The sequence below is a fragment of the Natrix helvetica genome (genome assembly GCF_964273705.1).
Source record: "Natrix helvetica genome assembly, chromosome: 1".
NCBI classification, from domain to species: Eukaryota; Metazoa; Chordata; class Lepidosauria; order Squamata; family Natricidae; genus Natrix; species Natrix helvetica.
The window spans coordinates 66,210,156-66,233,566 of NC_138548.1; the positions used below are offsets into that span (position 1 = coordinate 66,210,156).

The following is a 23,411-nucleotide window of genomic DNA, read 5'->3' on the forward strand; positions in this document are numbered from 1 at the left end:
AGATAAGTATTATGTCAGTTCTCATAATCCTTAATTGGCAGAGCCAAAACTAGCTCAGATTAGTGCACAATGTGTGAACCCTGCAATTGTGTCAGCTGGCTTATCTTCATTAAAGGTTTCTAACCAAATGCTGGATGGCTATTTCTCAGGGAAAAGGAACACTCTAAGAGGCTGTCTGAATATACTGCACTCACATCTAGATCATCAATTCTTAAGTGCAAATACCTGCCCATAGAAAAAAAATGAAAATCTTTTTCCTTCCTTCCTTCCTTCCTTCCTTCCTTCCTTCCTTCCTTCCTTCCTTCCTTCCTTCCTTCCTTCCTCTTTCTTTTTCTTTCTCTTACTTACTTTCCTTTTCTTACCTCCTTCCTTTCTTTTCTTCCCTCCCTCCCTTCTTTTCCTTTTTCTTCCTAATCCCAAATTCTTGTTCTTATAAAGTAACCAATAACGTACTGAGGTAGGCAAGTTTTCAAGTGCAATTTTAGAAGTGCTTTAAATGACTTCAGCTGTAAAAGCATGGTTACTGAATGACTTTCATAAATGCAATTGATTCCATATATTTATATCTTTGAATTTTCTTTCAGTGAAATTAATATCTACTTAGAAAAAAAAACACATCACTTATTTAGTCCAAGACAACTTGATAACATCTCTTTCAACTATAGTTATAAATATCATGCACAAACTTCCAAAGCAGAAGTTGTCAAGATTTAACATTAGCATTAATTTATGTCATAACTGACTGTTATCCTCCAGATAATAACAATGTATTCAGTCCTTGCTGTCTGGAAGAAAATGAAAAGCAAGTTTGTCCTACTATTAATCATTTAATTTAATTGATCAATAATACATTTCCTTTCCTCCCCCTCCTACCTCAGCCAAAAATAATCTTCTGGCATGGAAAAAGTTAGAACAATTCTCTAAGAACTATATTGTGTATTAAAAATAATGATACTACAAATTTTCAAACCCTATGCCTTAAACAATAAGCAAACTTCAATGCATTCAGTTTTAAGTCAACAACAAGAAAACTTTTCAAGAGACATCTTACACTATACAATGGCACTGGGGCTAATTTCAAATAAAATATTTCTTAAAAGCTAAAATAATGGAGGTCTTCACTGCCCAAGCATGGGCATCCTGTAAGTTTTCAGGTCTTTGGGGGAGGGGTGCTTAATTTGTTTATTTAATTTTAGATTCTGTCACTCTATTAAAAATAGGTGAGCTGTCATCCTACCTGGTGCCAACTCCTACCTCATATTATTACTACAACTTTCTCATCCCTTTGGAAATGGATTAGTTTGAGCTACTCTCCATCATGAAAGTTAAAAAGACAATGTTTTCAAACAGGACAGAGCTCTGCGTTCTTCTAGCCACAGTTTCCAAAGCTTTCACACACATGTAATCATTTCTATACCTACATCTTACTTTCATGAAAAAGTGGTGGTTGTTTTTATCTCTTGCACACAAACTGTCTTACACAAATGTTTCACTTGATCTATGTGACCTGATAAGAATGCATTTTGCATGTAACATAAAAGATATATTAACTTCTTTTCCATGAAGTTTCTCCATTGCTTACTGGATATGCTTATTAAGGATCCTCTGGTAAATTCAAAGGTAAAGCTGGAACAATCTTGAAGCCATTGCTTTAGAGCAAAGCAAACTTGTGCTCAATTGAAATCTCTTTTTCAGAACCTCTATGGAACCAATCTCACTAGGATCAGTACTTCTATCCTCATTATGCCTTGTGTTGCTATTTTTGCAGTGAGGTATTGTACACTTAATTTAGCAAGCAGCCAAGAAAGAGATTCAGAATAAATGGGAGAAAAAAATAAAGATGCCCAAGTTTGTTTCATCTATGAGTTTGCTTCCACTGTACACATAGAATACCACACGTAGCATTAAAGCTTTTGTTTTGTGTGTAATATTTAGCTGATGCTTTTTCAGACTGTTTATTACAGCAGAGGTTAAATGCCTACACTGCAGTCACAGGAGACTCACAATTTCCAACACATTATCTCAGTCATTGCCCTACAGTAATTATTTGTGGTAATAAAGCTAAACACCAAACCAGAAAGAAACAAAATAATCCAGGAGGATAAGCTGTAGCCACAGGTATCCAATTCAGAAATGTTTAAATTTGGAGTGAACAACCTTCTGGTGGCCTCATTTTTCCACCTACATTTCTGTTCAAAGCAATGGTCCATTTCCTTCAACCAGTGTGCATGCTAAAAATATTCTGCTGAGATCCATAACTGATCTCTCTGTACTTGGGTGCCTGTTAAACACACCATTGTTCTAAAAAGGAAATCCAAGTTTAGAAACAACATAAGAATTATTATATTCCTAGTTATTGTTGAAAATCTTCTAAGTATAATTTCTCCATTAGAACAAAAACAATAAGCATCCTATTTGAAATTCATCCACCAACTTTCAGACCAATCGTCACGATTGTCTCATCTATTCCAGGAGGGATATTTATATGAGAAATCATCCAGTAATACAGAACCTCAAATTCTAAGCAATATACATATAAAACAATCTGTTTTTATAGAGACTACAGTAATTAAGATTTCTAATTATGACCCACTTATTTAAAATGGTAAAGAGATATTTTTTTTTACATTTTAATCAGTATTTTCATGTTAAAGGTCTATGGAGCTAGTATAAAAATATCCAGTCAATTGCATCAGTCAAACAATTCATTATATATAGGGGAGCTTAGATGTCTAAATCAGTGTTTCTCAAACTTGGCGACTTTAAGTCCTGTGGACTTCAACTCCCAGAATCCCCCAGCCAGCATAGCTGGCTGGGGAATTCTGGGAGTTGAAGTCCACAGGACTTAAAGTCGCCAAGTTTGAGAAACACTGGTCTAAATGGAGCCTTCTATCTATATTGCATGACCAAATCAATCCAAAAAGAGGCAAATGGAAGAGTCTAACATACTGTATATATGTAGAAACATTCTTTCTAATTAAGCACATGGGGCTATCTTTCTTTGCAGAATCCTTAGAAGTCTTTATTTTTTATAACTCGCTTTGAGTGCAATACTGAAAATATTTAAAGCTTCTTGAATTATTCTCACATCTAATCATATTACTAGAAGGAAACATGATACCAAGTGACTCACTGTTGCTCATTCCAATAAGCCATGGTTTACATTATATCACCTCATGTCAGTAATGTTTTCTATCTTCTAAAAGTGCTATTCTGGTAATTCAGTGTATCCACAATTATGCTTTAAATAAATAATACAATGTAACGAATAAACTCTGTTCTTTTTTGTTTTACTTTAAAATGTATGGGCTGTTAACATAGAAACTACAGTTAAGTACAAAAAAAAGTACAAAACATCAATTGGGCACAAGAAAAAATAATATATCAGCAGTGTAAAATCTGGAACATGTTGGATCACCATACCAATGTGATGTATTTCTTAGCATAAATTAATAAATACTTTTTATAGCAATAATGGGATATTTAACCTGAAGCAGGAAGTAACAATAAAGAGCAGAACAAGCTATAAATAAAGGCCACTTCTTCCAGGTTTATTTTCTACTGGAAACTGAATATATTGCAAAAGTACAGATCCTTATACCAGAATAGGCGATTCTAGGCTTGATGTAGATAGGTTTAATCCTTATATTTAAAAGAAGAAATTGCCATACAAAATACCTTGACAAGTTTCAGAAGCTGATAAAGATCTTCCACTTCATCACCTTCACATTTTGTGTAGATGCTGCCTGTATTAACGCTGGTACCTTTAATCGTGTGACGGTAGAGAGGCAAGCCCATTGCTTCAGCATATAATTCTATGGCTTGATGGCCCACTGTTTGATACATGTAACTGTCCAATTCATCAAATCCTTCTGAAAGGCAAACAAAGCATTTCTACATTATTGAATGTACAGTCAAGAACATTACTCCAAATATATATTAAACTAAACACTCTTTACAGCCCTCCTTTTTTAAAAACTCCTTTTATACAATAAAAATATCTTCTACCCCCAATTTCGTTTCAATTACTCCCAAATGCAAAACAGAGAATAATACTGAAAACACCCCAAGCATCTTAAAAATGAATAAATTTTATCAACTATGGTCACAGCTTCCCTGTGCATGGAGATTGTTTTTTAACATGCACCAACAAAAATTCATTCTCGTATTAGGAGTCAGCCCAGGATGTCATCATTCATTCGTTTCTTCCTTCCTTCTAAAAAATCGCTGACCTTTGTAAAAGTTATAATGGTATAAGTGCAGAAACAATCATGATTTAAAAAAAAACTGTTAAAAAAAATCCTAGAAGTTAACAGTGTCTGCTTGCTGCTGTTCTGACCCACTGAGTGGGACACCCCGCCACAAAGGCCAAAATTCTGTGACAAAGACCAGCAAGTTCATCACTTGCACTATAGCTTGACATAATAAGAATCATGAAACATTAAGAACTGCCCTTGAAGTTTTATTGCCCTGTCTACTTTGTAGTGCTCTCAAAGACAGCAACTATCATTTCTATTATTGTACAAGCCTTTTCTGAATCTTTCTGGCTGAAAGATATAAATGCTTTTAAGACTGAAATAATACTAAACAAACTGTTATAATAAGTCATCCTGAGGCACATCCTAAATAGGGGAAGATAACCTTACAGTACTCTATAAATTATGGGCTGGAATGAGTTTCCTTCAGACTACCACTAGTGCAAAAAAATTATTCAACCCACTTCAGACTTTTGGTAAGAGAAGTAGGAGATTGAGAAATAGGATAATCAACAAATTCATCAACTTCACCAGTAGGAAGGAACATCAGTAAAGTACCCTTGATCCACTAGTAAAAGCATCAGAAGTTTACAACAGCTGGAAGAATTCCTTGTATTCTTAGTAAAATTACCATGGATCCAAGCCACTAAAACTATGGGGCTCCAAACTTGGCAACTTTAAGACCTGTGGACTTCAACTCCCAGAATTCCTCAGTTAGCCATATTGGCTGGGGAATTCTGGGAGTTGAAGACCGCAAGTATTGAACTTGTCAAGTTTGGAGATCCCTGCACTAAAACAAATATTAATATTTCCATTTGATTAACCAAATTGTTCACCTGTTCTCTATGTGTACACCTCAGTACCTTCATACACCTTGATAAAAGATAAGCATGTTTCTCTGAGTAAACATGTATAGATATAGAGTTCTGATCAAAATATCATTAGATTTATCGCACATATCAAAGAGCTGACCCAAAGTAACCTATCCAGCTTTAATGCCCAAAAGAGGATTAGAACTCAGAGGCTCCCAGTTTCTAAATCAGTAATTTAACCATTACACAAAACTGGTTCTAAATTGTTATAAATATATTATCAATTTGGGGGGATACATTCAAATTCTTAGAAATCCTACATGTGTATGAAGTGTAAACACAAAATAATCTTAAACATCAGCAATGTTTTGTTTCAAAACATCACAAAAATACCCTCTAAATGAACTAATTTAATATTTATGTAATTTACTGCAACTTCCAATGCTATAATAAATCAAAGTTTATGACATCTCATGCACAATAACCCTTAAAATAATCCTGTAGCTTAAATGGCAACACTGGTGTTTCTGGTGAAGATTAATGTTTAAAACAAATGTAACACGGAGAACTGCAGTATATTATCCGAGCTTATTATCTCCTATAAACAACTTAGCCGGGGATATGAGTCTTACCCAGAGCAATTCTTTCCACAAAAACTTACTTTTTAAACTCGAAATTCTGTGTATATATATTCCCAAGCAAATTTAAAATTTGCAATACTTTTTACACTTGGTAATTATGAACTACACAGACATACCGTATTTTTCGAAGTATAAGACACACCTTTTTTGTTCAAAAAAGAGGCTGAAAATCTGGGTGCATCTTATACATTGAATGCAGCATTTTTTGCCTCCCGAAGACCCGCCCTTTCACCAAAATGGCCCTGCATACCCTTATGGAGGCTTTCAGAGAGCTCCTGGGCTAAGGAGGGCAGAAATGAGCAAAAAAGGGCCGCTTCCCCCCCCCCCCAGCCCCCAGCAGCACTCTATAAGCTTCCATAAGGCTATGCATGCCATTTTTTTTTTACAAAAAACGGGCCAGTTTTCACGAAAAACAGGCCGTATTTTGCTCGTTTTTGCCCCACCCCCACCCCCCAGGAGCACTCTGCAGCCCCCCCCCCAAGGCTATTCATGCCTTTTTTGGGGAGAAAAAACGGCCCATTTTTGGGAGGTTTGCAAAGTGCAAAATCTATTTTTGGAAAGCTCTTTAACTGATTGATGAGAATTACATTGATCAAGTGCTGTGCCAGCAGAAACACCTCCCTATCTACTGTATTTCTCTCTATCTCTAGTTCTCTCTCTCTCTCTATCCCTCTATCTTCCTACCTACCTACATACTCTCTCTCTCTCCCTTACTGTATTTCTCTATTTCTCTATCTCTATTTCTCTCTCTCTATCCCTTTATCTACCTACCTACCTACCTAACTACCTACCTACTCTCTCTCCCTACCTATCTACTGTATTTTTCTCTATATATCTCTCTCTATCCCTCTCCCTATCTACCTACCTACCGCACACACACACTCTCCCTACATACCTACTGTATTTCTCTCTCTCTCCCTCCCTTTCTCTACTTTTCTCTCTATCCTTCTACTTACCTACCTACACACACACTCTCAATACCTGCTGTACTTCTCTTTCTCTCTCACTCTATCCCTCTACCTACCAACCGACCTACTGTCTCTCTCCCTACCTATCTACTGTATTTCTCTCTTACCTCTTTCTATTTCTCTCTCGCTATCCTTCTACCTACCTACCTACCTACCTACCTACCTACTCTATCTCTCTCTACCTACCTACCTACTGTACTTCTCTCTCTTTCTCTCCCTCTCTCTCCCTCTACCTACCTACCTACTTTTTTAAAAAAATGCCTCTTCAAAACTTCGGTATGTCTTATACTCTGGTGCATCTTATACTCCGAAAAATACGGTAATCTGATGTAGTATAAAGTAATTCCTCATGCTCTATAAAGCACTCTTAACAGGTTCATACATTTTCCACTTTTGTTTGACAAATAAAATGATAAAATACTGGCTCTAGATGAAGAGTTCAAAGGTTCTTAAGAGGAAATATGGAATCCTTACCTTTGTCTTCAATAGGCCTTAAATTGGCTAAGGCAACAATCTGATGACCAGCCGCAACACAATGCATCATATTGTAAGAACTGTCTTTTCCACCACTAGAAGAAAAAAAGGTTTGTGTTATCTGATAATTAAACAAATTTTTCAATAAGAACTCTCTTAAAGTATAATGTTTACATTTACCTCAAAATGGCAACAAAATTGTTTACACTTAAAAATATCAGTGCTTTTCAAATAAATCATGTTTTTAGCTTTTCTTTTCAGATGAGTCACTAACCATGTTTACGTATATTTTTTTTAGCTGGATCACCTATACCCGTGATGGCAAACCTATGGCACGCATGCCACAGGTGGCACACGGAACCATATCTGCCGGCACATGAGCCATCAGCTTCAGTGCACATACGTGTGCTGGCCAGCTAATTTTCAGACTTCCAGAGAGCCGGGAGAGGTAGGTTTTGCCCTCGCCAGGCTCCAGGAAAGCCTCTGGAGCCTGGGGAGGGCAAAAAATGGGTCCAACGGACCTACAAAAAGTTTTCCGAACTCTTTTTTGTCATCCCCAGGCTCCAGAGGCTTTTCTGGAGCCTGGCGAGGACAAAAACGGCCTCCTCCAGCTCCCTGGAAGAAATACCAAGCTCAGCTTGAAGGCGAGCAGTGTGGCGCACGTGGTGGGGGAGAGTGGGGGAGTTGTGCACGCATGCGCATGTGGGGGGGCGGTCTTTGCATTATGGGTGCCTGCACGCACGTGGGCTATTGCATTCACACGCTTACATTTTTGGCACCCAACAACAAAAAGGTTAGCCATTACTGACCTATACCTTAAATTTAAATCAATTATATAAGAAATATTTGAAGCAATAGCTTCATTCTCTTTAATGTCACCAAAGGTTTCTTATCTATGTTATTATTTTTCACACGTGAGAAATGAAAGTACTACCGGTATTTGCACAAGAGGGTACAGGAAAACAACTTCTGATTTTGTAATATGCCTATTTCGGCCAAATCAAGCAGCTTTCATAACTATCTCAGTCTGCAGAAGAGATTTTACATCTATCTAGCACAGTATATGATAGCAGGTTGGCAATTTAGGAAAACAAATAGTTTATCAGAGCAAGTAAGGGTAAGGTAAGTACTGAAATTCTTTTCATCATCTTGACTGTATTAAAAATGCTGCACCATTCCACTTGACTGCAAATATTAAAAACAAATGCACAGAAAAATTTCCACAACTAAAACATCAAGCTTTAAAAGAGTTATTGTTAAACCTTCAATGTCAGTGACTTTTCACAGGCTGAAACTAGAATGCAAATTAATGTTGTGTGGGTGCAAGACATCCATCAGAAACAATTTAGTTACCAAGGATATCAGACAGAATGAAAGGCACTATATTCCAGAGTATTTGTGAGGCACAAATGTTTGATTCTTCATAATTGCCTCATTTTGAAAAATGCTCAGTACTTCTCAGAGTATGGCCGTCCTTTAAAAAAAAAGTAAGCATACTTAAATTTGAAAAGTAAAACGAGAAGATTACACAATTATAACTAAATTATTTTTGTCCCACTTTATACAATACCCTAAATATACATTGACTCAGGGAGTTCCGAACAGAAAACTGAATAAATCCAAATGAACATTAGACAGATAATTTGTTACATTTTAGGTAGTACCTGCAGGCTTTAATAATGAGATATTCCATTACTATCTTTTATTGTGTACATTTCACATATAGTTCAAATATATTCAAAAAGTCTCCAAACCAAAAAGCGTATTTGTGGAGAAGGATGAAAAGAATATAAAGGCATTTGTGTAGTGAGTAGATACAATACAATAATACAATACAATACAATACAATACAATACAATACAATACAATAGTAGAGTTGGAAGGGACCTTGGAGGTCTTCTAGTCCAACCCCCTGCCTAGGCAGGAAACCCTATACCGTTTCAGACAGATGGCTATCCAACATCTTCTTAAAGACTTCCAGTGTTGGGGCATTCACAACTTCTGGAGGCAAGCTGTTCCACTGATTAATTGTTCTAACTGTCAGGAAGTTTCTCCTCAGTTCTAAGTTGCTTCTCTCCTTGATTAGTTTCCACCCATTGCTTCTTGTTCTACCCTCAGGTGCCTTGGAGAATACTTTGTGGCAACCCCTGAGATATTGGAACACTGCTATCATGTCTCCCCTAGTCCTTCTTTCTCTTAAGCTAGACATACCCAGTTCCTGCAACCGTTCTTCATATGTTTTAGTCTCCAGTCCCCTAATCATCTTTGTTGCTCTTCTCTGCACTCTTTCTAGAGTCTCCACATCTTTTTTACATCGTGGCGACCAGAACTGAATGCAGTATTCCAAGTGTGGCCTTACCAAGGCATTATAAAGTGGTATTAACACTTCACGTGATCTTGATTCTATCCCTCTGTTGATGCAGTCTAGAACTGTGTTGGCTTTTTTGGCAGCTGCTGCACACTGCTGGCTCATATTTAAATGGTTGTCCACTAGAACTCCAAGATCCCTCTCACAGTTACTACTATTGAGCACGGTACCACCTATACTGTACCTGTGCATTCCATTACCATAACATCAATGGACACGCACACTCCAGCCAAGCGTCGCAAGTTAGAGTCAGGGAAAGGTGTTCACTGTATTGGATAAGAACAGCATTGGAAGTCAAAAGATCTTTCACAGCTGCGAATGCTGCTGCCTCCTTGTGACCCCACTTCCATACAGCTTTGGAATCTAGGAGCCTATGCAGTGGCTCTGTCACTGATGCCTTATGGGGCAAAAACACAGTATAAAAATTTAAAAGCCACAGGAAAGCTTGTAACTGAGCCTTACTAGTAGGCACTGGCACCTGTTTAATGGCTGCAACTTCGAGGGGGTTGGATGGATGCCTTTGGCATCAATCAAGTACCCTAAAAATTCAACTTCAGAAACCCCAATTTGGCATTTGGAAGGTTTGAGTTTTAATCCCACTTCCTGGAACTTTGACAAAACTGCTCGCACTTTAGCAAGGAGATCAGTGCTATCCCTGGCAGAGATGAACACATCATCGAAATAAGAGACGACTCCAGGGATACCATGGAGCAACCACTCCATAAGACCCTGAAAGATGCCCGGGGCGACAGTTACACCAAACTGGAGCCGCCGCCACTTAAAAGCTCCTCTGTGGGTAACGATGGTCTGCACTTCAGCAGTCGCATCGTCCACAGGGAGCTGCTGATACGCCTGGGCAAGGTCCAATTTGGCGAAGATGGAACCCTGCCCCAACGTGTGGAGCAATTCCTGGACCACAGGGACAGGGTAAGGATTAGCCTGAAGCCTTTTATTTATCGTGCACTGGTAATCCGCGCACAATCTGATAGAACCATCTGACTTCAAAGGTATAACAAAGGTATAACAATAAAATGTCCATGCCCCGAGGACGTAGCCACGCACACTCCAGCCAAATGGGAGTGGCTCTGGCCAGGGCGGGACATTAGGTGGCCGTTGATTGGCTGCCCCGCTTGACAGCATGCATATAAATAGCTGTCAAGTGGGGAATTGTTTTTTTGCCTTGGTTCTGAAGTTGTTGTTAGTTGGAAATAAACGTTTGGTTTAAACTGCTGTCTTGCCTCAGTCAATACCCCTCTGAGGATTTAATATCCTTGAACAATAATGAGTGCATCTATGAAAGAGGCCACAGATTGGACTTCTCCTACTCACATTTTCAAACAAAAGGCATATTCAGCTCTCAGGGAGATTAGAAACAGAAACAAACTGGTATCTACTGACTCAGAGTAGATTCAGAGTAGACTCAGTCTCAGAGTAAAGCTAGGCAGTAAAAAAGGAGATTTGGCACCCCAATCCACAAGATGGCTTTATCACCAAAAGGATTGTCCTGACACTCTAAGATCTTCTTGGAAGTGTCTGTTTGGTCTACCTACATATTGAAACCCATTTGTCCAATAAATGCATAGAACATTTTAAAAGTGGATGGATGGGCTGGGGGAAGGAGTGACTTTATCAAAACAATCCAAACTTTGCTCAGTCCAAAAATCCTAAATATAGTAAGTTTCTTTTGTTTATAATTTTATTTAACATAATTCAGAACATAACTAACTGGGTAATTAAAATTACTTTTTAAAGAGAAGACTGACTTCAAGAAATAATATTCTTTGTGCTACATATTGAGACTGGATCAATAGGTTCCACCAAAGTCCTCCATTCCGGGGGAAAAATACTCAAAGCCGATTGGCTCAGCTGTCTGACAGCTCCCTATAAAAGGGCTAGCTGTCAGACAGGCCAGCACTGGATTTGTAAATAGTTGTCTAATAAAGAGTTGTTGTTTGCCACTGAAGCCTGAGTCTGTTTCATCCATTCACCCTATCTAACACTTTGCATCTTAAAAATAACTTACAGTCCTTCCAAAGACTTCACAAGAAGATGCACAGCCCTTGCAAAATTTCTAATTCAAACATTTAGTAATTTTATTGTGAATGATTTGTTGTTTGTATGTAATTACTCATGACAGAACAGGGATGTCAAACTGGCGACCTGCAGGCCAGATGCGCAAGTCACCCCCACCCTGGTTCACAAAGGCAAAAAATGCCGTGACATGTCACATGACACAATCACGTTTGACACCTGTGACTTAGAAGAAATGTCCTTTAGCTCTGAGCTTGACTTTGACATTGATATACCCATGGAAAATTGAGCAAATGTAAAAGCGTATGAAATAAAATTATAGTAAAAATCTTAATAGTACTAAATTGATTGGTACTAAATTGATTTGGCAAACCTCAAACCAATTTTTATAATAGAATATGACCAGTAACACACACACATTATTAATATAATAATTTGAGAAGAAAGTCACAATTAGTTGGAAAGTAAAACATAATCATATTTACAAGTGGCCATTTCATTCAGATCATAAACTATTCTCATACATTAAAAGTGAACTGATGGAACCATCTTATCAAAACTGAACCAAGGGCAGATGGGAAATGCTAAAAAAATATCTAGTTATAGCAACCTCTCCTCCCATAACATTACTTATTTCAGCAGGTTGTTGTTAGACTTATTTAATCTCAAGAATATTTGCTGATTTTTCCATTTTCCTTTTTATATAATTCCATCATTAAGCTTTGCCTTTGGTTCCCTAATTTGTAGACAATAATCTTCCAAATGATTTGTAGCAATTCAAAACATTTTCAAATTGTGTGTTTAACTACATAAAATCTAATCTAATTATGCTTCCAGAGTGGAAAACGTTTAAAGTAAAATTAAGAGTATTCCTATCACCAAAATAATTTAATATGTGGATTACTAGGCCAAGCATGTGTTAAGACCCTCTATTCTTTAATTATACATCTATGTTTGCATTACATACTGAATTACAAAATAGCCAGCCATGTTTTAGCTTGCATTGTGGCACAAACTCATCCCATTCAATTAATTCACGGTTGAATATTCCATGCTGTATATATTTAATGGACTAATTCAATGTACTGTTTTAATTCACCAAGGAATGCACTATGTGACTATGCCCTGAGTACTGTATAACTGTGCCATCCCAGATACCATTCTGAAACTTTACAGGTAGTTCTCCACTTACGACCACAATTGAGCCCAAAATTTATGAAAAATTTGTTAAGTGAGTTACCCCATTTTACGACTTTTCTTGCCACAGTTGTTAAGTGAATCACTGCAGTTGTTAAATTAGTAACATGGTTGTTACAGTAAGTGAAACTGGTTTCTCCATTGACTTTGTTTGTCCGATCGCAAAAGGGATCACATGACTCTTGAACCCTGCAACTGTCATAAACAGGAGTCAGTTGTCAAGCATCCGAATGTAAATCATGTGCAACCATCATAAGTGTGAAAAATGGTTATGTCACTATTTTCAGTGCCATTGTAATTTTGAATGGTCAAACTTTGAACAGTAAAAAACGGCTGAAAGTCGAGGACTACCTTATATATCAGTTTAGACTTAATAGTACAATAGCAGTCTACCAGACAGCTATTAACAGAGAATTGCTATGAATAGATACCCATAAAAAGAAACATGTTAAAAAGACTTCGAAAATGTCACCATGCAGGCATTCTCCAGAATACACCCTGAAGTCCTAGTTCTGCAACAGGACAAATAGTGCCCTTTAAATGTTTAGTTGTAATACAACTCGTACTTTACAATGCTTCCCGAGTTTGAGGAGACTGGATTTCCGTAAGGTCTGAAGTGTACCTGATCTTGCATTAAAAGGGAAGCAAAATCAAACCTGATTTCATAAAATCTATCACACTGTTGACTGCACGCTGAGAAAGAAAGAAAAAAGAATAATCTTGGGTTATTTGTCACTTGCATCATTTTGCTCACATAGAGAGTCCAGCATTTCCTAGAACTCGGGAAATGCAAATATTATTCTGCTCCGGATAGCTTCCCAGTATTATTTTACCTGATTAAAGCCACCACTTTCATCCTAGGACAGGTGGAGAGAAACAGCCAGGAAAAGAACACAGACTAAGCCAGACGCTCCAGCCAGCTACAAGCTCTCCAACCCACGTGCCACCCCGGCTGATACTGTTTGAGGTTCCTTCCTTTCCCAGAAAGCCCCATCTTGTGGAGTCTGTCTCCGAAAGTGCCTGAACAACAAACAGCAGCCTGAATAAAACTAGCGCGGCACAAGCCCTCCTGCTTTCTACTGAAGCTTTTCTCGCCGACATCCTTGGATCAGAAACGCGGATGCAAAATGCAGAATGAGTTTAACAGCAGATTACGGAAGGAAAAAAGAGATAAAACATCAGGCAACGTGTTTGATAACTGAGAAATGGCAATACGGGGGCTTTGCAACTAAGGGCAAAACTTAATGTTAACGAATGTATTTGTTGTTTGGTTAGTTCCTGGATTTTAATAGGTTTTCGTAAAATTTAAGAAGCGTGTTTACTTCTTTTTCTGGCGTTTGGATGTGCATTCTGTAAATCTGCTTTTAATGCTAGTCAGGATCCGGATTCAGAGGGGAGCTAAGATAGGTTTTTATTTTTTTCTGTCGTCGTTGAATGGCTGGTTTGCTTGTGGGAATCGAAGAACCTTAAAACCGGAGTTGAATTGAACATCAGTACTGTAGGGTAATTTTCTGAAAACAGAGCAGAAGTTCAAATGGGTAGGAAAGAAAATCCAGCAAAAGAAGAAGAGTCGAAAATAGCCCGGAAACGATTCAGAACTGCAGAGGTACTCAACTCAGAATAGCATCCTCCAATGCATTTCTATTCGAGAGGCAGCTGGGCAACTCCATGGGCACCTGACTGGTCTATTCCCTTCTTTTCCCTTTAACCAAGAGACCCAGAATGGAAGGTGTGGGCTCTGTCCTATTCAAGCTAGTGTTCTCCCTCGAGGCACAAATGACTGGCCTTAAATTGTCCTACTTCAGACCCATTATGCAAAGACCCAGGTTTTTGGAGAAGGATCGAAAAATGGAAGGCAAAAGAAAAGACCAGCAGCAAGATGGATAGATTCTGTTATGGTGATTGCTGGTCTATGACTGTAATGAAGTTATATTCTGTTCTGTACTGTTCTGTTCTGTTCTATTCTGGTGAGATGAGAGCACTGAAGAAGATCTGAAAACCTAGTTTAGGGAGAGATCATGCAGACAGATCTTTGTGGTTGTGAACAACTTGGTGGTCTGTAATCAATAAGTCTATCCTGTATTTTCTATAGTATACCTCACACACAGATATAACTAGGGGAGATACATAGATACAGCCTATGTGCCTGTACTCATTAAACATACTCTTTCTCTTCACACTCACAAGGCATTTTAGCCCCACTAGATAGACTAGAAAATCCACAGAAAGATTAGCACTATCTTTTGGGGTAATGGCTATAATAACAGAATCTTACAAGGCTGGATCTTACAAGCCTTACAAACATCCTTATAATTCAGGGAGGCACCTGCCTAAATATCTCATTTTGCTGAACTTTAAAAAAAACCATTTAGCCCATTTTGTCTAGACAATGGTTTCTGTATATTTTTCCCAGGACATCTTCCTTACTCTCTACAGGAGAACACATATAGTCTAAGTAGACACATGCACACAGAAAAGAAACACATATGCACATATATAGCAACCAAACATGACAAGTATAGACTCCAATGGATAGTTAGGATTCCAAAAAAGAATAACTGCAATCAGCCTGACTTTCATGAAAGACCTATATGTTGTGCAGGTCAAAAGAAGGACTGATGTCGACAGAATATCTACAAAATATCTAGAGAGACCTCACATCTTGGATATAAGCTATTTCAACTCCTCCCCTCAGGAAGTTACTATAGCGCATTGCATGCTAAAACAACTAGACACAGGGACAACTAGATGTGTTACATTCTGCTGAACACCTAAGTCTCACAGCACTATCTAATATCTATATACATTTATTCATGCTGTATGGGTATAGCATTATTATCCTTATCTTCTTTACTACCCCTATTATTGGTATTATTATGTGGTTAATCTTTGGTGAGATTCACAGCCTTTGGGGCTGGTTGGTAGCTCAACAGCTCGAGTCCTAACCAAGGACCTAGGAACTGTTAAGGTAACATTGGAGGATATAAGATGATGATCATGATCATGATGATCATGATCATGATGATTATTATATTGCTTTGCATGTACACCGAGAACTACTGTTCCAGAGACAAATTCCTTGTGAGTCTAATCACACTTGGCCAAATAAAGTATTCTATTCTGTTCTATTACTTTGTAGAGATACATACACAAAAAATGTGCATAGCACATTTAGTTTCTGGGGCGAAAATGCATATACATGCACATTATTTGGTTACACAGAATAAAATTTACATTCCTTTATGGGTCCTTCTGATAAAAAAAATTCCAGGAGTCATGCTCTCTATGCTTTCCTTACATTAATCCTATGTAAAAGCACTGAAATTTAAAATAATACGTTTGAATAGAATCTCGCTGGTTTCAATAAATTGCTTTTGTTACTGTTCCCATTTATCAGTTATCTCCAATTTGTTGATGTTTTCTATGTTCAAATATACCTCTGCTCATTTATAATGCAAGTGGCAGAGATCAAGGTTGAGAAAGCTGCCATATCTATTTACACAGCAGTACACAAACATTTTCTGATGGTATATGGATAAAAGCTTTACTTTCTAATTAGCATTCACTGTTAAAAATGTTAAAAGTTATATGCTATCAGGGACATCTGCATGAAGAGTCAAAAACATGAAATGGCAACTGTACAATTGAACATCCTGTTAAATTTTTATTGCCCCCCCTCCCCAAAAAAAAGAAATCTCTGGTGCTAGCATTGAAAACAATAGTAGGAAAAAACATATCAGAAAACTGATAGAATAAGGAATACCATTTGTAAATTATACTTTATAAGGTGAATTGGCTTGTCTAAAATGTTAGAATTACTGTGTAAAAAACAAGATTCCATATAGTTGTTTTCTGATCCAAGATATTTTACAGTCAGACCAGATCCCGTATAGGATTACACCTGCAGAAACATGCTGAAATCCCACTCTGCCATTAAGCTCACACTGGTTGTATTGACACTTTTGTTTGTTTGGCAGTCTGTGAATAAAACATGCTTTATTTTAGCACAGTAAGCCAAAGTTTAAAACAATCTTTTAATTTTGGATTACTGACTGCTGCTGTGGGTACATATGATATGCAAATGAGAATGCACAATATATTTTTAGAATATTGTCTTGCAGTAGTTTTCAGAAATAATTTGAATATGCCTATGAGAACAGTGGCATTGTGGCATCAGATTTCTTTCTCAGTTTACACATATTCCTTAAAATTTGTTTTAAAATGTTGCATATTTAGATACAGTATATATGTGGTAGATTTTTTATTTAATGCTCAAAATAGAGGAGTTGATAAATATTGCAACTTCTCTCCCTTATACCATTTTACTGTGTATTTATTCCAAAAGGAGCTAATAACTATGTGGGAGAATGCAGACTTAAAAGTGCACAATTTACTGTAGAATATTTTCCAGGTGTTAAGTATAAGTGTGCATTTATTTAATTAAATTAACATATATGAATCCAACAAATAACCAGAGGAGAAACAATGTAACATGTTTTGAAATATTGTTCCTGCCCTTCTGAGATAAAAACCTAGAACACTTTAAAAAGAAAAAAAGACTATTTCTTATTGTTAAATGACTATTCCTTATGGTAACATCACTGTCAGGGGTAAATTGAGCCCTGTAATTAACGAGGTATGAATCGTGGCATTTCCTTGAAGCATACTTCTTAAATAAGCAAAATAAACCGAGATATATTCTAAGAAAAACATTTTATTGTAAATAAAGTAAAAACAAAACTTACTAAGTTAATGATTACATTTTGGCGGAGTTCCTGTCTGCCTTGGCAGATGGACAAAAGAAAGTAAAGTGAAATAATAATGATGAAGGAATGTGTACATGTGCAGTGAAGCTGAGATAAGAGTCAGTTCATTCTACCGTATAACTCAGAACGTAAGCACAGCTGGCAAACCAAATAAACGCAGTGACAATCACAGACTTCAAGCAAATGTTTTTCTAGAACATTCTGGAAGTAATACTTGAGAAGTTATTACTTTCTTGTAGCCATCTAGTTTATGAGATTAAACCAAAGCACTCAAAATATTGTCTCTGAAGTTCATCACAGTGTCTAGACATGTACATAAAGAGACATTCCTTTAGAATAGTATTTTTCAGCCTTGCAACTACCGAATGTACAGCTTTCAACTTCCAGAATTTTGCCATCATCAGCCATTTCTGAGAGTAGAAAACCATGTGCCTGGAAGCTGCCAAGGTTGCTTCAAGTCATTTGGGCTGTAATTTTACTATTGGAGTTACTACTATGCAACATGATTAACTTCTACCAGATATTATTACAGTGGGGCCTAAGTGCAACAAACCGATATTCATATGATAGAATAGAAAACTATCTTTTAATTTCCATCTTTCGCTCCCTATGTATGTATTTGTAATTTTGTTTAAAAAAAACAAATATTCAAGATTCTTCCCATAATTCTTAGGATTCCTACAGATAAAGTAAATGACCCAAACTGAATTACCTGTGCTATTGTTGCTATGAAAAGTGGTATTATAGAACAGTTTTTAATTAAAGCACTTTCTCCACTGGACATAAAGGGTTCAGATATAAAACGCTTAGTGAAGTCTACTGGTCTGGGAATAATCACCCAATCAGAAACACCATAAAATAGTAATACTCATTTTTAAAGGACTTAAATGCAAATAGAATAATTATTCAAGTGAAGTCATTCAATTATTTGGAACATGCATGGATGGTTCATATTTGACATAGTAGAGATGTAACAACAGAGGTGTAATTCTGTTCATAATTGTCTATGGCCAGAGACTAATATTTAACATAGTTATAATAGCATGGGAAGATTATGATGAGAAACTTGTAAATAAAATTCTTGTGGCCCATATTTTTGGTTATTTAAAAAAATGAATTTAAGAGACAGGTTTGCACAGATGTGTTACATTTGTAATATAATCTTCATCAACATTGTCATTTTCAATAAACAGAGTGTTGTTTCCTTAGAAGTTGTGTTATTAATATTAATACTCAAAATAGTACTTCATTTAGCCAGCTATTTTCTCTCTCTTTTAGTTTGGTTACATTCTAATGTGCATCTTTTTTTCAGATTTATTTTTAGCCATTAATGCACTTACCATTTTCAGCCTTTTAATAGCACAGTAGAAACTTAAGGCTTGAAACTTAGGCTTGATTTACCATTTATCCTTATAAATAGATGATAAAAATGTGGCAGCAATAAAATAAATGGAAAGAGTAGCAGAAATAATGGGCCAAAACCCTTTAAACAAAGGTCTACATAAGCCCTTTTTGTACTCCAGATCATGCTGAAATTCAACACTAATTATAGTGAACAGTTAATAGACAAACTTTCCTATTGATTTTCTGTGTAATGAAAAGAAATATATGCAACAAACTAGAACTAATAGTGTTAAAAATAACTCCTGAAATCTCATTAATAAATGTTCTCTCCCATTCCAGAAATATTGTTATATTACTTCCCCTTCCATATGTGGTCCTTATTTAAAATGTTCTTCAAGTCATAAGAATTTTACTCATCCTTGTCCTAAACTCTATGTCTGGTATAACAGGGGACATACTTATGAACAAGGACAGGTAGTTCTTGATATGCAGCTACAATGGTATACTGAAAAATGTTACTTACAACCAGTCCTCACATTTATGACCATTGCAGCATCCTCCAATCACATGATCAAACTTCATGCACTCAGCAACTAGCAACTAGCATCTATTTACAATGGATACAGCATTCAGAGGTCATGTTATCACCATTTGCAACCTTCTGGCTAGGTTCCAACAAAGAAAATCAATTGGAGAAGCCAGATTCACTTAACGACTATGTGTTTCACTTGACAACTTGCAGTGATTTGTATCATTGTGGCAAGAAAGGTCAAAAAACAAGACATGACTTACTTAACAACCATCTTGCTCAGCTGAGTCCCCATTGTGGTTAGAAGTCAATGACTACCTGTATTAACTAACTGCGCTGCAGTCAAGCTTAGTAGATGTTCTTTGACTAGAAGAAACCATAATTCCATCATCTATTTTCTTCTGATCAGGCATCTCAGTGTGTGACTTGTTAGTTTCATCTTCTTCAAAATGGTTGCAACAGGTATGGTAGGGAAGCTCATCACTAGGTTTCTGCCCTCCCAATAATGATTTAATGTGATAAACGAGGAGTTCATTTTTGCAAGTGCCAGCATGAAATCTCTGTTCATAAAATTATATTGCCAAAACTCCATTATTGTCTGGATCTCAGTGAAAAAGTACTTAGGGTATACTGAAGGGATAACTAGTTTCTTATTGAACCAGTTTAGGATCCTGTTTCTGACCTCTGTCCCCAGATGTTTGGGGTGAATTCTATTTTACAGTATTTATGAAAGAGCACAAATCTGCAACTACAGCAAGAATATTGCAGTAAAATAATGCAGAAAAATATTATGTAAGAGAACCATATAGTAACACTAGATACATAAAAATGTTCAGACACTAAAGAGCAAAGTTGTTAGAACAGCTGTCACAAGCAGCTGTCACACAGGAGCTATAATGATGTTATACATAATTGCATAATTTGCATAATTTGTTGATGTCATGTGATGTCACTAACCTTTCTTTGTCCTCCTGTGGATGCCTATAGCCACATATCCTGTGTATTGTTTTCTGCTGTATAGCTCTGGATTCTCAAGAAGTGATTTTCTGTAGGTGAGATTGGAGAGTGTAAATCACAGTCCAAAGGGATAGTTTTGCTAGTTCCCCTCTTTCCATTACAGGTTTCCTTCATAGCTGTCCTTAAAAATGGAAGAAGTATTTTGGGTGAACTTCAATATGCAAACGGTAAATTATTATCACTTAATAATTAAGGACAAACGCAACAAATATTTTACCTAAGGGATTGAGGTTTTTTGATGTTGTCTATAGATTTACTTGATTAGAATAATTGTATGAGAAGCAGTATATCAAATGTTAAATGTTGTAACTATCACTTGAAGGAAGTTAGCACCCCCCCCCTCTACTAGAAAAATAAAAATATCCTAGGAAATATTAAAAAGGCAGATTATTATATTTCCCTGGATGAGAAATGGAGAAACATGTTTTAGGCAGGAAACAGATTCACTCTTAGTAGCCCTCCTCCCACCTTTGTCAATGGACCATTAAGGCCTGAGCCAGTGTATTCTACATAACAAAGCTCAAACCCTTCAGGCAGGGCCATTTCATTGCCCTTCATTGCACCACCCACCAAGTTTCAACCAAACTTGGCACACAGACAACCTATAAAGGTAGCTATGACCTCTGATAGCAACCAATCAGGATACTCTTCCTGTGCCCCAGGAAGTTCAAAGCTCAGCGAGGGCATAAAACTCAGTGACTCTCAGCATCTCTTCCCTTTTCACCCAGGAGCTCCAAGGCATGTGATCCTGTCCACCATTAAACCAAGCAACCTCCATGTTTCCAGTATCTTTTTCTTCACTTGGAACTGAACCCAGATGGACATTTCTTCCAACAATAGTCATTGCACAAAGCTAACATTCCAATAATCTAACTATATTAGATTATTAATCTAATAAGGGGAAATAAATGAGCTGGCACTTAAAGCTTCATTATATGTAGGACCAGGCTTTGGGTTCTGTGGATTTAATAGTGAATAAATATTTAACTGTCTGTGTGAAAACATATTTCTTTGGGTCAACAAAGTGATCAGATGGCTTAAAGGAACATCAAGCAGGCCTTGATCTTAGAAATTAGGTTTCTATACCCAAATATACTAGGTATAATGTTATGCAAGGGCCACAAAGAATACTTTTAAAGTCAAAGCAGATAGTTCCCTAAGGAAGTGATGTCTGAATCAATGTTATAGAATTCAAATAAAGGAGACAAATACCACTATCTGTTCAGGATGTAATAAAGAAACCAAAATGGCTCCTTTGTCCATTAAAAGAAAATTATAGGAAGATTCTGGGTTAATTGATTGTTGTTTTATATGTTGAATATAAAAGACACTACAAAAGAGAAAGACATTGGGGGACTTATAATTCTCCAGAAGTTGCTGGGTTCAACTTTTATACCAGCCCTGCAGTGCTGAGCTATAGCTATAATTCCAGAACATCTGAAGAACTGCAATTCTAAATTCAAGCTTCTAGTACAACTGCTTTTTCTAGCTGAAAAATGAATTGTAGAGTCAAGAAGTCAGGGCAAATATAAGACGCAACGACATGTGAGGCAAGAACTGCCATGTCTGAATTCCCCTGGGAACAGGAAAGAGCGAGATCAAAGTGAAATTAAATTTAGAAAGTACAAGCTATGGCAATCATGTTATTAACAGTGACAATTCACGGAAGAACTGTTGCTATTACTTAGTTTAAGTCATTGGTAATGGAACTGAAATTCCTGAAGAATTGTAATTCCAATATAATAAACCTGGACTCATGATTCTTGATAAGGCTTCTAATGGTAACTACCTTAGTTAATAGATAATTAATCATCCACTGCATGTATCCAGCTCATCTTTGATTGAATTGTACTGTGATTCAAGTTACAAGAACATTTGTAGCAGTCATTTCTATACCATAACAGCTTGAGAAGTTAGCATGATGCAAATTGGTTTTGGGCATGGATGAAAAAAAAAGTGCACATGATGACTCTTTTATTCAGATATAGACATTTGGTTTAGCCTTAATCAGTACAAAATGATGAGTAGGTTTATTGACACTCTTGCCTAATTTGTCAATATACTTTTGTTGTTGTTTTGTTGCAAATTCTCATATTTAAGAATCCAAAAATGTTTTCAATCATTACCAACACCCACTAGTTCTGCTACTCTAAGTATTACCCAATTATTTGAATCTTTTTCAGTCTTTTAAATAAAAAAAGTCTGTTGTTTTTGTTACACACGTTTGGGTTGGAGACGAAGAGCATTTTATTTTGCCAAGAATTATTGAGCGGAACAATATATGGCACGCTAGCTGAATGGACAACGTGAAGCAAAGACAAAGTGGTCAGGATATTGACTGTTGAGGCATCTGGGAGGAATTCAGAGAGGGCATCTTTTGAAAATAACTCTGATATGTCAGCTCTCTTGTCAACATCAAGCTTTAATCAGTTCAGTCTTTTCTCTTGCTAGGTCTTCTACCTTGTAATTGAGCCTGACATATACAATTCATTCTTCCCGCTGGCACTGGATATATAGCTCCTGTCATGGTCAATTATTAGGTGATAGGGCTGGAAACCACTGGGACTGTGGCTTAAAAGCATCTTATATAGACAACCCAAATGAAAGAAAAGCTCTAATTTGCCTGGAGAACATAAAGTAAATTATTCTTTCAAAAATACTTTTAGCTATAGTAGAATCATTCCATTAAATAAAAAGAACCAGAAAAGAAAGTATTTTTTTTTATTCTTGCCAAAGAAGAATAAGAGAAGTTATATTCCAACTGAAGTAGGGTAAAAGTCTTCCTGGAGTGTCCAACATCCTCAAGTGGAGGTTGATGTGCTAAATAATCCTCTTACCCCACCCCTGCAGAAATATCCATATTCTTCAAAATAGAAAGCTGGTCTATTGGATTGGCTGTTTTCATTAGATGGAGTTTTTTAAACACAAATTCATTTACCTTGCTAGAAACATTGAAATTGGGAAGCTAAGAAATTCAAATAAATAAATAAATAAACAAACAAACAGCA

The 23,411-nt window shown here is 36.7% G+C and overlaps 1 protein-coding gene across 1 annotated transcript in view; it reads right to left on the reverse strand.

Moving 5' to 3' along the window:
* Nucleotides 1-13,744, reverse strand: part of DPH6 (diphthamine biosynthesis 6) — a 232,551-nt gene extending 218,807 nt beyond the window's left edge. The window contains exons 1-3 of the mRNA XM_081939901.1: nt 13,581-13,744; nt 7,152-7,246; nt 3,679-3,872 (exon numbers count right to left, since the gene is read on the reverse strand). Coding sequence (XP_081796027.1) covers nt 3,679-3,872; nt 7,152-7,246; nt 13,581-13,603 — 312 coding nt within the window. The 5' untranslated portion in view covers nt 13,604-13,744. The remainder of the gene's footprint in view (nt 1-3,678; nt 3,873-7,151; nt 7,247-13,580) is intronic.
* Between the last annotated feature and the right edge of the window lie 9,667 nt (nt 13,745-23,411).